This window comes from Toxotes jaculatrix, chromosome 19 (genome assembly GCF_017976425.1).
Source record: "Toxotes jaculatrix isolate fToxJac2 chromosome 19, fToxJac2.pri, whole genome shotgun sequence".
Classification (NCBI taxonomy): domain Eukaryota; kingdom Metazoa; phylum Chordata; class Actinopteri; family Toxotidae; genus Toxotes; species Toxotes jaculatrix.
In genome coordinates this window covers 3,997,857-4,016,214 of record NC_054412.1, presented here as the reverse complement: position 1 = coordinate 4,016,214, position 18,358 = coordinate 3,997,857, and the positions used below count along the sequence as shown (strand labels likewise).

Genomic DNA, 18,358 nt, shown 5'->3' with positions numbered 1-18,358 from the left:
TAACCTGAGTGGAGTTAAAGATTTACAGTCAACAAAACTAACGCATGGTGAGTATTTTTAGGTTGATCCCATTATTTTTAGTCTCAGAATATCTATATCTAAATATCATTAAGCCAACAATGATTAAATAAATAAGGTATTCAGTATCTCCCCAGTGTAATTTCATCCCCAGCAGCATGAAGCGGGTTCTGAAACAAGCCTGGGGACATGAACATTTCAGAAATTATAGTTGAATAAGTCATATGACAAATTTGAATACAGGAAACATTTTACAGACTTAATTGTTGGTTCACTGAGGGATGCGAAATGTGTTGAAGGAAACTGAACTGATGACCTCAGATGACCTTATGTCTAAAATCCTTCTATGGCCCTGTAGTTATATGAATATTGACAGTTTGACAAGTGTCACATGCTGGACATTTAAGTTGAAAAGTCAGATTTCCCTGCCTGTAAGAATTTATTACTTCTTACTCAGGTACAACACACCTGTTTTTTTGTCATGATGCCACGAAAGTCGTTATCGTTTAGTTCAAATTAAGAGTTCTAAACAAAAATCTCCTGATTTTACCGATCCCCAGATGAGGACATCCACATGTTACTGCAGCACAAAACACATGTTAAGAGGAAAAAAGGTGAAGAGCTGTTTGAATTAAATACTTAAGACAGTAAAGGAAATTATATATTTTATGCTTTTATTGTGAAGACAAATCACCTACTTCCCTGTCTTGTCATTGTGTGACTCTCACTACCTTGACACACCTCTGAAGCTTTTTCTCTGCGCAACCATTTCTCCTCCCACCAGTACAGGCTTCTGCTTGGGCCTTTGACTATGGTCTAATTTAAACGATTGCTGGCATGAAGACTGGAACAATTTAAATCAGTGTGTATGTATGTGCTATAGGAGTGTGAGGTGTGTGTGCGTGACCTAAATACGCAGAACTTGGAAGGAGCTGGTTGGCCTGGAGCCTGGAGCTCGTGCAGGGAGCCCCCGGGGGTGGTGGGGTGGATACTGTACACCCATTCCTGCAAAGTTTCCACCCCTGTCTTTCCGCTGGTAACCCTGGCCGGCTGCCTGTTGTCTTTACAGTAGGTGATGTAAGGCCACAGTGTGAGGAGTGACATACTGTACAATGCATCTTGAGCAAAGCCAGACACATTGGCTGCAGTCACACTGTGCTCAAATCAAAATCACTGCTGAGATCCAGTTTTCTCTTAGGAACTTGCGAGAATAATGTTTAAGCTCCTTTTGTGCTCAGATCGTGATCAGTATCTAACGCCAGTCTGAACAAATCACTCCTGAACTGACTCACCAGAATTCAGGAACAAAAACTTTATATCAGGCGTGATCATGCAGAGGTAAATAAGTGAAATGGAGGCTGCTCTGGCAAATGCCATCGTGTGTTGTGCGTTGTGTATGCTGGTGTACAGCTCAGCTTTGACCATGGAAAAAAAATTCAAGTCAGTTTTATTTATTTAGCCCAAAATTACAACTCAAAAAAAAAAAACCAAACAAACCCTAAAAAACCTTTTAATGCAGAAAAAATTGATGAAACATCAGGAAAATCCAATAAATCTTTCTAAAAGGTCACAGTTTAACCACCAATCTAAACCTGTGCATGAGGTGTACTAAACTTAGAATCAGTCAATAATTAATAATGTGATTGGCTGTAAGTTTGTTTGGGAATGTGCACCACTGCAGGACGATCCATACATTTAGTTTAATGTGAAAAATTAACTGACACACAGCGAAGCTTCAAGAGGGTAAGGAGTTAGTTTCTGGTTCCCTCAGTAAAGTATAATGAAGCTTCCATTGGGTACAGTGTGTTCTGCATCTGACGGTACTTAGAGGTAACAGGACACTTACACAATGCAAAGACAGTGGGAGGAACTGGTGTCTATAGAGCCCCTTCACTACATTTTGCCTGAGGGCCTCCAAGCAGCTCAGTCTGGCCCTGCATAGCCACACTAGCTCTGCTTGATGCTGCATTACCAGATAATAACACTCATCAGATCAGCTTAAAAGTGAAACGCCAGCGTTCACAACTTATTTAGCTGCCCCCAGTTGCCCAGAACAAAAGCAAATACTTAGATATGAGAAGCTAAAACAAGCAAGATTTGACATTTTTGCTTGAAAAGTGACTGAAATTATTTATCAGTTATCAAAATAATTGCAGATTAATTTTCTTTTGATCAGTTAACTTGTTAATCAACTAAACATTGCAGCTCCAACGTTAGTCAGGTCATGGAGTACACTCCAGCAGGGACAGACACATGAGTGTAATCGGTGTTTTAAGTCCCTAAGAGGAGTTGTGCCTATTGATTTGAGTGGCAGCGCTTCCTTTGCTCGCCATCATAAAATCCTCTTGCCTTTTTGGCAGTTTGTACCTCCTGCATGAAAAGTCAAACTTATAGCAGAGCAAATTGTATTGGATTTGACCGAGAAGGGAAACGACACGCTGTTCGACTCGACCAGCGTTAGGCTTTCCCGGTGTGATCAATGAGCTTCTTAAACTGTGAGCAGATATGAGCCTAAATAGCACATTCTGTTTAAGTTTGTTTGCCAGTAATTGCTGGTAAACGCCCTTTAACATTCTCAAGTGCCCCAAATCTGCCAAAACAACTGGAGAAATTTGTGTGTGAGAGCAGATTTCAAACTAAATGTTTATGAAATCAGGGTTTTACACTCAAAACTTGTCCTGAGCTTTTGAATCTGCCCCCCTGCGTTCTCGTGAAGACGGATTACAGTTACACTTACAAGGTCACACATGGCTGATTCTCCATCGAACACCTCCTTCACAGCAGCCGCCCATTTTTTCTGAATTGGCCCCACCAATGACATGTGCACTGATCACTCAAAAAAGCCAAATGTGAAGATTTGTGTTTTCCTGTTGTTTTTTTTATCATTGTAAATTGGATCCCAGTTGGTTTTGGACGGTTTGTCAAACAAAATAAGCTATTTAAAGATGTTACCTTAGACTTTGCAAACTCTTGTTTTTCGCTTTTTTAATTGAATAATTATTAAAAAAAACAAACAAAAAAACAAGCAATAGATCTAGTCCTGGCAGCCTTAAAACACACCCAGGGACATGTCTCTTTCTGTGTGTCTTTTCTTTCTCTACTGTTGTCAAAAAAAATGATAAAATGCCAAAAAAAAAAAAAAAATTGATTAGTAAGTACTGCTAATAATTGTTACTTTCAGCCTTAGAGTGTTTTGAATGAGGGATAAAAAAAAATCAGGTACAGTGCCACTAACAGATGAAACACAAATGAAAGTGGCTGCAGTCAGGATTGAAATTTTACACTTTTTTTTGTACCTGCTGTCTGAACGCAGCCATTTTGTCTAATGAAATGGGCACACACAGGGCACATCAATCACAGTGTGACAGCCATGCTGAAAGCTACCCTGATTCCAGCAGATTCCTTTGAGGACACCTGCGTGTGTGTGTGTGTGTGTGTGTTTCTGCTGTACATGTGTCTGGGTCCCATCCATCAACTGTAGTTCATAGAGACACACTCACCTGTTGTACAGACTTGACTCTGGGGCTTTGTGTGTATGTGTGTGTGCGTCTGAGTGTGTGTATATGTGTGTGTGTGTGTGTGTGTGTGTGTGTGTGAATGTATGAGCAAAAGGTGGATAGAATGAGGAGGAGAAAGAAAGGGATAGGAAGATGTCAGCCACATACCGTGAATGATTTCTTACTTGAACTTGAAAAATTTCCTCTTACTGTATATCCACTCATGTCACACGCTGTGTTTGTGTTTTCTCTTTTCTCTCCCAGGAGAGGGGGAGGACTGAGTGCGTGAGTGATCGTCCGACCTACCGACAGACAGATTGAATGAAGCTGCACCTGGTGCTTCTGAGGGCCTTTCCCATGTTTTGATTTGTTCCATTTTTCTTTTTTTTTTTTTTTTTTTTTTTAAACTTTGTTCACTTGGTTTCACCGAGCCGCTCCTTGCCATGCCGTCCAACAGTCCTGCTGCCACCGAGCCGCCCCAGACACCAGAGAACGACAACTCCAATGATGTGGTGAGATGGGGATTATTAATCTTTAACTGTGTTTGTTTAAAATCTTAAATGATTTAATTTCATTTGCCGCTGATAATAATACATATTACCATCTGTGGGAAAAACTAAGTGAAACCAGCAAGTACCACCTTAAGCATTAAGGTATTGTACAGAATGTACAGCCATCAGATAAATGTTCTCATATAAAACGTTCATTATTTCCATCTGTAAATAGTGTATAAATGGAAATACCTATAAACTGGAAATGCAGTAAAGTGATAGTACTTCAAAACTGTATTTTAAGTGCAGCACTTAAATGTACACGCCTCGTTTTCTACCTACAACTCTTACCACCACTACTACTACTATTACTATTGCTACTACTGCTACTATTACTGTTAGTAATGCTACTTCTATTATTATACATATCGAAATACTACCGTTGTTATTTTTGCAGCCTCAGATATTATTACAACCACCACCACTTTTACTACAGCTATCATTACCACTACTACTTTGGCTTCTGAGCATGGAGTTGAGAGCTTTTTTTAGCCAACACACACAGAAAATCTGGCAAGCCAGGCCGTGTGTGTGTCTGTAATAATTAAACTTACACTTATTTATTTACATTCACTACAGGCCTCTCTGCATTCCACGCACTCACCCGACCACATGCAGGTGAGACGAGTGCAGGGTTTTTGAGTCTCAAACTGTCTTTTTTTTTTTTTTTACACAAATGAGCACACAAACACACATTACCACACAGTCAGACATACACGAGGTGAAAAATGGCTCCTTTCATTTGCGCCCCCAGAATCCAGGGCAGCCCTCGTAAATCTGTGAGAAGTTTGAAGTTCATTCTATAGTGCTGCTATATAAAGAGCCGTCTCGCTCACTTGCTTCCACATTCACACGGTGGCAATGAGCCAACAAGTACAAAGTTTCCCTTATAGAGTTTGTTGTGCTTTTTAACTTCCTGAGACTTGACTCGCTCTGTGTTTGTCAAAGAGTCAAGAAAAGCCTGGAGAGAAATCAGAGTGAGTCACAGCGTTTGGGAAGATATGGCAAGTCACTGTAGGAGAATAAAGGTGTGGGAGGTTTGACTGATTCCAGTTATAATCCATTGCACATGACAGAAGCTACTGTTCAAATTTTGAAGAGAGGCAGACATTTCTGTGGGCTCAAATAACGGTAAGAGAGTGGCACCCACTCAGTAGAAATAATGTCTTAGTCATTTCAGAGCCTGTAGTTGTTTATCACCCTTTGTAAACCTCAAATTTAAATAAGTTATACCAGTGGTGAGTTTACAAAGACTTGCTTTCGACTGTGTGTGCGCTTGTGTAGCGTCAGCGCTCAAGCTCAAAACTTCATTGACCCTTATTTTAGCCCACACATGTCTATCATTCTTCAATAGCCTGAAAACCGATTCCATTGTAAGCAGAGCTCCTTTCTCTTAATGCACCAAGCACAGCTAACAGCTCTGACTTGGCTGTCAAGTGCCAGCATTTATGCTATGTACAGTATATGTTGCAAACTACAAAGATGGTTTGAAGACAAACGTCCTGATTGTGCAGATAGTGATGTTTTATCCCCATCTCTGCACAGATTTAGACAGCCTCTCTTTGATGAGTATATATAATGTTTCACACTTACATTTAAATGTGTGTAGAAGCGAGAAGTTCCCGACCTGTGGCTGAGTTTTACTCAGTCTGATCGGGTAAGGCATGGTACTAACAGTGTTGGTGGAGTCACTGTCTTTAAACTGTCTATAGTAAAAAAAAAAAAAAGAAAATGTTGACAGGACAAAGGTCAACTATTTAATTCCATCTGTTAAACCCAAACAAATGTAGACAACACCATATTGTTGACTAAAGGCGGCCCAACAGAGCTAACAACAGCATTTTAACAGTAAGTGCAGGTGAACGGTGCTTAGGATTGGTCGATTGTTCTGTAATTTGTAAATGTCAGAGTATAAATGGTTGTAAATATGCAAATATTGATTATTTCAACGACACGATTGCGTAAAAAAATTTTTTTGTCTGCTGTAATACAGATGTTTAAATGTAGCAGGCCTGCACGGAGGCTGGATTCAGATAAGAGAGCCTCGTGTTTGTTCTTTTGACAGCTTTATCGACCAATGATTAGGAGAGGGGTAGATTCAGAGTGAAATACAGAAATAAAGAGGAGGGAGGACGGGGAAACGAGCACGAGAGAGAGACATAAGAGAGGAGGACGAGGGGATGGGGAAGAAAGAAAGAGGACAAGCTGTCTGCCGCTGATGGGATCCTCCTCTGCCCTCCTGGTTTGCAGTCTGGTTGCTTAGCAACTGCAGCAGCCTAAAATAACCTGCCGGGAGACAGAAATAGACCAAAGATATATGGACAGATTGGCTTATGTGTGTGTGTTTGTGTGTGTTGACATATTCTTGAAAGGATTTGGTTGAGTGGTTTTCTAGCCCCGTTGGTTTATATTTGACTTAGTTGCACTATTTCTTTTTTTCTTTTCTTTTTTTTTAAACTTGTCGCACTTTCAGCACGTGATCTAGTACAGTTGTGTTGTTAAAACGCGCGCGTGTCTGCAAGTGTGCGTCGTGACACAGGCATATGGACAGCACACCAGGCCCTCGGGCACGGGGCCATTACCCGTTCTATCTGGTTGCTATGCCGATCGTCAGGGAAGTGACATCAGAATGTTTAGTCAGCACGGCTGCCCCGTCGGAGACAGTTGCTAAGCAGTTTCTGCACCTTAGCAACCACTTCACTGTCACCGCAACAGAGGGAGGAAGACATTAATGGAAACACAACCCTGACAGCGGGCAGTGCACAGATTCAGGTAGCACTGATTATAGCAGGGCAGAGAGCAGGTGTTATTTTTATTATTAAACTCAGAGAGTACAGTGTGACTTGTTCGACAGCGTGCAGGAGAGTGGGCTACACAACAGTGCAAGACTCTCTAGCACACATCTTACACGCAACAAAAACACAAACTCAATGTATGATCAACAATAATAATAAAAACTACAGCAGCAATGCTTACAATCAACTGAAGAAGGCATTAAAAGAGTTGTAGTTCATGTAGAACTAGTGCGAGCATGTGTTTTAATGGTGGCAGCCTGACATTAAGGGGTTACAGCGTAGCCTCAGAGCCCACACACTTAGCTGCCATGCAGCCGGCATGCACCTCCTCAAAAATGTAACCATGCATCGGGGCTACGCCGGCTATGCATGCACTACAAAGAGGCCACAAGAACTGTGGTCAGCATGGGCTGCTTTCATTCTTTCTTCCTCGAGTTTCTGATGCCAGTGCAGATTATTGAAAGTGAAAGGTTAAGTCACATCTTCTCTTTTTCGGCGAAACAATTTCCAGCTCGAAACCTTGTGCTCGCCAAAGTACATGAAAAGAGTAAAAGAATGTAAGCAAAATGGTCAGTAGTTAAAGCCTGATACTTCTTCATCACATGATGATGATGATGATGATATAAAGGAAATATGACACTGACCCACAAATCAAAACCTACAGCTGCCATTAACACGTTGACTCAAGCGTAAATGCAGCAGTTTTGTTCCTCGACTTTTAAGTCGTGTTCTAATCTGATCATTTTGTCGCTCTACAAATTCCTTTTTGTCCAATTTAAGGATTGTGAGCAAGCTGTTTTTAGTTATTGAACTTTCAGTTTGATACACAGGAAGAGTTTGATCTCTCTGATGCCTCTCATTTGTTTAATTCCTACATTACACCACTTGCCTCTGTTCAAGCTTTGAACAAGTCGCTTGGTTGACTTCAGCAATACAAGAGTCTAATATTTCTTCCTTCTAATAGTGAAATTTATTTAATGTCTGCCTGAGGCAATGATGCATATAAAGAGTGCTCAAACATGAATAAAAAGGCCCGTGGCAGGCAAATTCCTGCCTCCTGGCTAAAATACTAAAATACTCTTAAAGCAACAGGCATAATCTCTTACATGATGAAACCACATTAAAGTTTTGACTGCTTAACTAAAGATGAGGCAGGTGTTGCTTATTTTATTTGGCTCTTTCTCATGTCGTCTTGGGTCCAATGAAAATTTCACACAGACCAGAGACTCTCAGCGAGTCAGACTTTGCCCAGAGTCGATGTAAAAATGGAAAGTGTGGACATGACTCGGGTTTGGTCGGACCCTCAAATTACTGGGGAGGGGACGGCATCTACCCAGAGATTACTACTGTGTGGGAGACAGCAAGATTACAGCTCTGGAAAAAAAACACTCACACCTAAGCTGATTGTGAATGAGTGGATAGTTGGTACCATGTAATTGATAGTGATTTACACCACTTAGGCTTCTCCTACCTTCAAGCCACTGTCTCTACAGTGCATTGGCTCTTTTTGCATGCATTATTTATTATTATATCATTAAAGCAGGAAAACACCCACAATCATCAGCTAAAGAGCAGAGGAGAGACAAAATCATTGGATTACAAATCACTAGAAAGTACAAGTCCTATACCTTGTGTTCTGAGTCCTAAAAAAAGTCACTATGTGCTTTTTTCTTTACCTGATTTAATCCCATTTTTGTGTTTATAAAAAAAAAAAGTCTTTTCACTATCATCGACACTGAACACATTTTTATGACATGATTTTAAATGTTTGGGCCTGGGGAGGACATCAAATCATTCCAAGTCATGAGGCTGAAGTTCAAGTGAAGTCATGAGTCGTTGGTGCTGAAGTTTGAAAGTCTTTTATAATTTTGAAAGTTGGCTCCACACATCTGCAAAAAAAAGGCCTGTAAACCAGCTCTGACTTTAGGATCCCTGTAGAAAGGGCTCTTTATTTTCACACGATAGAACAAATTGAAAGTATAGGCAGAAAGAAATATTGGTAAATGCTATCTTGTCTCATACTGTAATCTCATCAGGCAGTCCCCCTGGTTAGAAACCTCTCAAAGGTGTTCTTTAACATTGATTTTGACCTAACACACGCACTATCAGGTTAAACCACAGGTGCAGCAAAGCTATTTCTGTCCCATATATCACTGTAAAATTGCACTGCTGCTATTGTGCAGCTCTGCTGTACCATACCAATTTGCCTCTCCTGTGAGCTGAGGGAAGGAAGCTGTTTAAAAGTGCTGAGATGAATTAATTCAGGTTCAAAGTGTCACATAAGGCATCAATAAAAGAAAATCCAGAAAAGCGTTAGGTTATCGAGGTTTTCACTGGTTTCTAAAAGACCTGAAATGAATTATCTAAGTTTAATGTCTTAAAGAGATGTTAGTTGGTGTTTTTTTGCTCCATATAGCCACGCTCAGATCAGTCCAGGTCAGGTCTTGGTAGTACCACATGCATCCTGTCTATCTTACTGAATGCAGCTGGATTTCATGTCTGCAAACATGTAATTTACTGGTTCTCTCTTTCATATTTTGCCAGTTTTATAGTTTGAGAACTGCTTTGTTCAATCAGAACTTGGCTGGGTTTTAAGAAATTTGTTTTTAAAATAGTTTGTTATTAAATTCGTCTTCATTTTAGTTCTTTTCTTCCAGTGAAAAGGTCATAAAAAGTGTGAAAATTTCTCAGAGCTGCAGATAGCCTGGTTATTGGGAACTATCAACAATGTGCATATTCATTTTATCCTGTTTTCCAGTCCAAACCCCAGAGTGTTTCTTAACCACATGGCCTTGGATCAGTGTTGCTTTAATGCGACCTCACTGCTGACATTAATTATAACTTCATACGGTCATTTGATTGGCTCGGGGTTTGATGTGGCCTCTCTATAATTGGTCAGAGTGAAGATGGAGCAGACCAGGACAGTCCAGAGGAGGGGACGCCAGCGAGCCCCCGCAACAAGCGCAGAGTGGGCCGTCCTGGCAGGAAACGCAAGCAGCTGCTTCCTGTGAGTACTGTAATTATAGCCTGCCATTGATCTTTTATGCTTCAGACCATAGCAGAGTGATTGATTGATCTGTTCACCTATACAAAACTCCACGGTCTAACCTGAAAAGACACGGTCAGCATGTTTCCAGGAGCACTCTAATTCACATTTATTCAGAGTGTCAAACACAGTCAGCTGAGTTTTTTTTTTCTCTTTCTTTCGCATAAAGCTGAGGACGCACTACATTAATTAAGTGTCACATCTGAGTGTGTTTGACAGATAACATGACAGAGCACTTGCCTCCTCACAGCAGCCTGTGTCGGTTTCTTCTGCTTTTATGTGTTACTTTTTTTTGTGTGTGTGTGTCTAAAAATGGGGATGCCCCTTCAGTGCACGCTGACTGGTTGCAGGACTAAACCGTGCATACCCTCAGCTTAATTTCCTCATAATTTTCAGCTTTGTCATCATTTTCACTTATCAGCATGGCTCCAACCCCCACATTTTCCACACACTTGCGGTTATCATTTTGCTCGCAGTCACAGTGAAACACAAGTTAGATCATCTTTAGCATCAGTACAATGTGACAAGTTTCCGAGTTAAACAGAATACGTGGCCTGGCATGATAACAAGAGGAATTTAAATCCTTCAGATCGGTTTGGATTGCTCAAAAGTGGGTATGACCTATCGAATATGGAGCGATAAGTAGCTGTAGATGACTGTTGGCCTCCACCTACACCTCCCACACTTGTTAGTTCAGGAGGAGGAGGGAGAAATGAATACATTACACCACAACCACACTTTTTGGAAATGTAATCAAGTTTTCTGATGTCTAAACGCACACCTCCTACTGTCATATTTCTCTGCCAGCTACTTGGTAACGTTCAAGTGAAGTACGATTGGATCGGTTCATGCATCTGCATTTTTTTAATGTTATCTTTCAATGGCATCGTCAGTGTTGCATCTCGCAGAAACACGGGGACTGTCCCAGATAATGTGATTTTATGCTTCGGCCAACAGCTTTAATTATTTCAGATTTGTTTCAGAGAAATCATGTTTTGTCCTTCATTTTTAATGGACTCAAAATACGACTTGCATGTCAGGAGATTAAATTAATCAAGTTAAGTTAATGATGCTCTGCCACATGTGTAAAATGTCCACACCTCTCTAAATTTGGTGACCTACATATCAGTCCTCCTGTGGTATTTGACTGCTGGTATTTAGTCCACGGAAAGAAAAGGAGCCTAAATATTAGTACATGGTAAAAAGTTGAGGGTAATACAGTCACCGAACAGGACATTGGCGTTGCAGTGTCATTGCAGTTGTTAAGAAAACGCAGCATCATAGTTGTTGAATTCATCCAAAGTTGACGAAGAACGTAAAACTGAACTGATTTAAGCTGCACATTTTCTCAGCACCGTCCTCTTTAGCTTTCTCCTTCCATTAATGGTGCGTGTAACAGAACTTCAGACTTCAGTCTCTGTGATTGGATGTTTTTTTTTTTGCCTAAATGCACCTTGGGATTTGTAGTTAAAACACACATTTTAATGTACCTTCAACCTTGTACCTTCAGCTTTTTTGTCAAAGAACCAGATATTTTCCAACACAGCATTTAGTGTTTTGGACTGAGGATTGAGACTCAGCCAGGAGAGTTTTATTTCCACCCGAGCTGTAGAACTCAAACTGTGAGTCCCTCGACATTATTTATGGGAAAAATTAATGGGACTTTAAACTTTGGCAACCATGCCGGAATTAGCTTTTCCAACTTTGCCTGTTGTCATGTTAGTTTGTTACCTTTACACCGACAACACAAAGAAACAGCCAAATACAGCTGAGCTATCATAAGCTGCATGTTTTATTCCAGCTCAGTTTCCACTTCTTTTTTTTACTTTTAGTTGGGGGCTGATTACTTTTACCTTTCCAAGGTGAGAGTGTACATACTGTGCTTCCCATTAGCTTTACTGGGGGTTTGAACTGGCAACCTTCCATTCACCTTTAGGCCAGCAGTAATAATCTGTGCTGCATTATTACTGTAATGACACTGTACAGTATATTTCTTCACTCTGACTGACTTCACGTCTTTGGCAGCTCCTCACCTCCATATTTCTCTTTTCATTCATCCTCTTATCGCTCACCGTGTGTGTGTGCGCGCGTGTGTGTGTGTGTGTTCTTTTGTGCTGACTGAACCCTGTGGCAGAATCAGCAAGTCAATATAGCTGATCAAACAACTCCAGAGTGTGTGTGTGTGTGTGTGTGTGTGTGTGTGTACATTCATGTGTGCAGGAGAGCAGGTCTGATCATGCTTTGATGTCTGAGCTCTGACAAGGTGACCAGGATTAATATAAGTCCTGTCGCACACACACATACACACATTACACACACAGGGCTGCAGATAAAACATACGTGTATGACAAAAGTTCAGAGTGTTTGTAAGTGATGTTTGTACTTCCCTACTATTAATAGTTGTTATACCATTACCATTACTAGTAGTATTAGTAGAAGCAACAGTAGTTCTTGAATGTCACAGATGTAGTAGTGGTGGTGGTTGTAATATAGTGGTAGTAGTAGAAGGTTTAATGGTGACAGTAATGGTAGTAGCATTATAGTACTAGCAGCCACTGAGGTAGTTATAGTAGTAATAGTAGGTGAAGTAATGCATACAGTAATGGTAGTACTTGTAGTATTATCATTACAATATGCAGTATATTGACATGTAGCAGTAGGTTTTGGCTTAATAGTAGTAGCAGTAGTATTAGCAGCAGTAGTGGTTCTACTGCACCATTTCCAGGCCTAGTGGAAAAGTATTAGAGTAGTAGTAGCACCAACAGTGGTAGTAATAGTTTTTGCACCAGTAGCATAATTTTTAATTGTAGCAGTAATGAAACTAGGAGTTGACGGTTGTTGTCATAGTTGTAGTACTGTTATATAACAGCAGTGGTGGTATCAGTGGTTATATAGTAGCAGGAGTATTTCTAGCAGTACTAGTGGTAGGTTTATAGTAGTGGTAGCAGTAGGTATAGCAGTAATAGTAGTAATAGTTGAAGTACATATAAGGTGAGGTAAAGCATACTGTAACGGTGAGCAGTTGTAGTACTGTCAATACAGTATTTAGTATTCTCACATGTATTTGTACATACATGTACTTAAAACAGAGGCCTCTTGCCCAGCGAACAGTACAGTATGTTACCAGTATACTCTCTCTGCTGTCTGTCTCACACACACTCACACAGACACACACACACTGTGGAGAGTATCCAGGAATAGAGCTATTGTGTGGAGCTCAGGGTGGAGCTGTCAGTGACACTAACTATAGAGAGCAGAGGGGGAGGGAGCCTCACTTTTTCCTCCTCTGTCTCCTTCACCTCTCTCCTTCACTCACTCGTTCAGCCCTCTCACAAGTACACGCACGAATACATGCAAATACACACAAATACACGTGCCTGTACACACATATTATTACAGTAATGATGATGGTTTCATGGATAATTAGATTAGCTACATGGTCCTTAAGTATTTCAAGCCTCCATTTTTCTTTTTCCTTTCACGCTTTCATTTCTTCTTTTTTTTTTCTGGCTGCTCTTTAGTTTTGTGATAGGTGTCAGTCTCTTCCTCTTTCTCCCTCGTTTCTTGGTTTTTCTGCCACTGGCACCATGTGTGGAGCAGCTGGTGGGGTTTTTTATACATGTGTGTGTTGTGCCTGTGGCTTCTGCTTAAACACTTCAGTGTAGTTTGAAGTACGGTTGGACTGGAGAGATACGCTGGCACATTTCCCAACATTTGCGCAGTGCTTTTACATTAAAATCCCCCCATAGCCACAGCCACAGTCACTTGTGATGTCTACTGGTATAAATAATAAAAATGTTCATGCACACTAATAACTAGTTTTTATCTAGACAAAGGCAAAACTATAATTATTGGAACTGTCAGGGTCTTAACTTAGACTAAGCATGTCTCGATAACCAGAGATTTGGATTTGCTCGGTGCACATATGCAGCTTAGTCTGGTTTCTTTTGGTGTTTCCGCTTTGCGCCCAAACCACAAAGGTCATAGAGAGATTGTGGAAAAATTGTGGTTGTGTTCGCAGTGTTTGACAGAAACTTTCATGAGCTGCGGCCGGTGGATGAACTTGAGCCAAAAGTGAAACAGTTCTTATGTTACAGCGAAGCCTGCAAGTAACAGAGCTTGTGTTAAAGTCCTGTATCAGTTCATTTAAAGTAGAGGTTTAATAGTAGCAGTAGTGGTAGTACCATAACAGTATTGCTCTGAATGGTTGTAGTATTGGAATGGCGTAATTGCAGTATAATGACTACCAGAGGCAGTTGTTGTATAGTAGTAGTAGTAATACTAGTAATACTAGCAGCAGCAGTGGTAGTAGCATAGTAGAGTTTTAAATCGTAGCAGTAGTGGTAGTAGTAACCTTAATCATAATAGAGGTGATAGCAGTAGTTCTGTAATAGTTGTAGCTATAGTAGAATTGTAGTAGTAGTAGGTAGTAAACTAGTAGTAGTAGTAGGTGTAGTAGTAACAGCAAACTGAAAACAATGTCAAGACTTTGGTGAAGTCATTACTTTAATCTGGGTGTTTACACTGATTTAATTCAACTGAGAAATTTACTATAAAAGTCTTTAAATAAGATTTGATAATTTGTGTCTTTAGGATGAAAAGTATCAGAGATACATAGCGTCTGAGCGTGTCAGCGGAGATCAAAATCTTTGCATGTAAAAGCCCTATTTATTCTAGCTCTCAGATCCTAATTGTGCCTAATTAGTGTTTTAATTTAAGGCAGGTGTGCCAGAAAGTAGTTGACAGTTCTGTTTGTTAGAGAAACCGCACAGTATGTTGTCTACCGCAGCTGATTAATTACAGTGATCAACACCATATCCAATAAATTCAAATCAAACATTTTTTTAAATTTATACTTATTCTTTATTTATATGACAACCACGATAATCAATTAATCATTTGAGAAATATTTTAAGCAGACATTTTCTTAAATGTGAGTTTAATGAATTTCTTTGAATAAACTAAATATCTTCACGTTTTGGATTGTGCGTCAGACACAACATGAAATTTGAAAATGTCACCTTAGTCTGTGGAATATTATACAGGACACTTATTATTTTCTCACATTTTACAGACAAAACAATTAAGAAAATAATCACCAGATGGACTGATAATGAAAATAATCATTAGTTGCAGCTTTAAACAAACAAAAAACACCCATCAGCACAACACTATACAGTGAAACTGCACCACAAACCCCAAAATGTTCATACAGTGGAATCAGGTCTTCTGTAAAAAGTTTAAAACCTTCACGAAGGAAGGATGTGTTGCAGGACTGTTGCCTCAGACCGTGTTAGTTTTACCTGCATTATTAAGTGCTGAGTGTATTTATAGGTGAGCTGAGTGTATACATTTGCAACATCTGCCCCACTTCCCTGTTTTACGCTCATGTAGTGATAATGATTTGATAATCACACCTCTGTAGACTAAACAAAAAAAGATTAGAGATAGGAATCTTTATGTGGGTGCTTAAGGAATCAGTATGACCCACCATGGTAGGTAAGGTTTCCAGGTTTGTATTTGCTTTTGAGACACAGCGTTGTTAGGTAGTTTAAAAGCTAAGTTGATCTAGCAACTAGGGATAGCTCCTTTGGCCTGCGTCTCCACAGAAGCTATCTCTAGTAATAACAAATGTTAGCTAGCAACTCTGAAGCAAGAAAAGAATAGATATAAATGAAAACAGATACAAAGTCTAGAGCCTGAAGAAGAAGAGCTTCAGTGAAAAATGTTGTTTGTTAACATTGCTGTTTCTGCTAAAGCTGAGACGTGTTCAGTTTGGACTGTTCTGCAAATCATGTCCCAGAACACAGTCTGGACAAGATTCCCTGCTACTGCGACGTGAAGTATTAATAATAACTGAAATAAAAAAAGTACCTTCTGTGCACATATTTCTGCACATATGTGTTACCTCCATCTGTCACACTGATATTGGAAAGAGCTACAATGCCTTTTGGCCCATCTGGACACACTTTTCAGTGTGGTTGTGCTTGCTGCAAAACACTTTACACAGTCACTTGACTTAAACATCCACAAATCACCAATCATGCATTTATTTGCCATATTGGGCTTGCTTATTTTATTATTTTTGGTGCACTATTGTTTTATTGTTTGCTACATCCTGTTCTCTGCTCAGCCTCCCCCTGGGTGTCATCAAAGTTTCATCCAACCTAAAAACCTAACCTAAAACCCGTCCTTCGCTGGACTGCTTTACTGTGCACACAGCTCAGGTTAGAGTCTGTCAGCTGTAGAGTAAAGTCAGGTACTTTCCACGCTGTCTGTCACTCAAGATCAAAGTTGGATGTTGAAATAAGAGGAAGTGCAGGTCAGCGAGGAGTTGTTTGAAACAGTGAAAGACAACAAAAACCAGCAGTGTGCATGTAGGAGGTACTTTCTGTGTCTAAGTGTGAGCTAATGCTAATTTTAACTATTGTCGGAGGTAGTCCGACCCTAAAAGTGTCTTACAGTTTGATGCAAGTGTTCAGTCGTACTTGTGTTAAAAGTTAGATTCTCTCAGTACAACTTTAAAGCTGCATTAAGCAATATTTTCATAGTCACACTGAGTCAGAAATGTGAATGAATGCTGTAGTCTGCAGCCTGCAGTCACATTCATATCAAAGTTTGGCTCACCGGCCCATATGAAACCCAACCAATGCACCTGCTCTCTCAAAAGGAAGTGTACGACTGGCTCACACAGGCCGATTGTACACTTCCTGTTTAGTGCTAAATGGCGGAGAGGCGAAGTGGCTGAAGAGCGTCGAATAAATAGCAATCAAAAGACATCCAGATATTTTTTCTCAAGAGTCTGTGGACCAAACCACGGCTGAATTGAATTTACATTCGACATGTGGCCAAAAAGATGACTGCAAGTCCAGATTCCTCTCTTTCTGCTGAATGTGTAAGTAGTGAGTTGTTTGCTTAAAAGTTAACTGTAGGAGCTGATGCAGTATCAAAGTTTATTTGCCTCCTAATGATAAAAAAACAATTGCTTAATGCAGCTTTGATTTCATTTTGAGATTAAAACAATAAAAGTTACAGCCCTTGATGTGTTCTCATCAAGGGCACATGATGGTATTGCATGTGCACAGGATAGATGCCGGTGCACTCAGTTTAATTTAATTTTAAAGAAACATGTATTACTTTCATCTGGGTTTATTCATGTCATGGTTGTCATGACATGATTGTTTTGTGCTTAAATTTCATGTAAGCTAATTTGTCACAGTAATCAAGTGTCCTGAATTTATATTTTTCTAAGCATGTGCTTGATTTTGACATAGCAAGTTTTACACTGAAATTCAACCATTTGAATCACGTGGTTGAATTTAGTTGATTGCTTTAATTTGTTTAGTTTGAATATTTAGTGTCTTTTACATTTCATGCATTGTATGGTGTCTATGAAATGCTGTAAACAGAAATATCCTTTGTTTTGTTTTTCCTTTCAGGTCTATTCGCTTTCCTTTTAGCTGTTAATTTCCTAATGTTTTGTCCCAACTTCAAGTGAACATGTCACATAAGCAGGGCCTCTCTGCTAATGATTTAATTATAACAGTTATAAATATTTACCAAGTTAAAACATTTTTAATGAGAGCTCATACAGAGCTATTAGTAAAACAAAAAAGATAATTGCTCTGCCTGTCAGTTCATGATGTCTGGAAGAAACAAATGAAAAAAAAAAAAGGTTTACAGCTGAAGGCCTGTACTATCATCTATATGCAGACTGGAGAAATAAAAACTGATTATTCCTTCAAAATACTTGCCAGTTATTTCTCTGACGGTCGACTAATCAATTCATGGTTGCAGCTCTGATAAAAACCCTGCTGCCTTTTAGAGCTTGATCCTGAGTTAACTCTCAAATAAGCGGCTTTATGCATTCAATTAGCTGTTTGCAAGTATTTTCCAAAAGGGCAACAGCGCACATTAATGCAAAGTATAAAAGTTTTGTCAATAGGTGGGCATTTAAAGCCTTTGAAAAAAAAATCCACCTATATACATATATCATAATCTTGTCTTCTGATTGAGTATGCAGTGTTAAAAGTGTGTACTTGGTGTACTTCAGCCTGTCCCGGGGCGCTTTTAGTCACCTTTTGCATTCTCTACCTTTTACAGGCCTTCTCACCTGCTCATTACAGCCTTTGTGGGCTTGTTAGCGCTCGCTGGCGTTAGCGTAGCCTTTGAGCTTGACATTTCTCCGTGCTCTCCACTTTTTAACTACTCATCTATAAAATCTGTTAGCCTGTTAGCGACACGCACACATAAAAGCCCCGCTGGCCTTTTTATAGCGGACACATGATTAGAGTTTAGCATCATTCATGCTGTTGAGCTAATGGATTTTTTTTTTTTTTTTAATTTTCATAGAGGTTATTCTACATAGCATGTGATTTTAGGCTAACGTTATGAGGGTTAGCATAATTTAATTATTAGCACTGTTAACGACATCAACAGTACGCCCCTTAT

At 39.8% G+C, this 18,358-nt stretch overlaps 1 protein-coding gene across 5 annotated transcripts in view; it reads left to right on the top strand.

Moving 5' to 3' along the window:
* LOC121200082 (DNA (cytosine-5)-methyltransferase 3A-like) overlaps window positions 1-18,358 on the top strand; it is a 55,081-nt gene that overhangs the window by 4,185 nt on the left and 32,538 nt on the right. For 4 of the 5 annotated variants that reach the window (XM_041065154.1, XM_041065153.1, XM_041065157.1 and 1 more), the window contains exons 2-3: window positions 3,780-4,027; window positions 9,761-9,868. In XM_041065154.1, the coding sequence (XP_040921088.1) occupies window positions 3,959-4,027; window positions 9,761-9,868 (177 nt within the window). In that variant the 5' untranslated portion in view covers window positions 3,780-3,958. Of the gene's footprint in view, window positions 1-3,779; window positions 4,028-9,760; window positions 9,869-16,631; window positions 16,803-18,358 lie in introns of those variants that run through there. The other variant, XM_041065156.1, reaches the window with a different exon arrangement.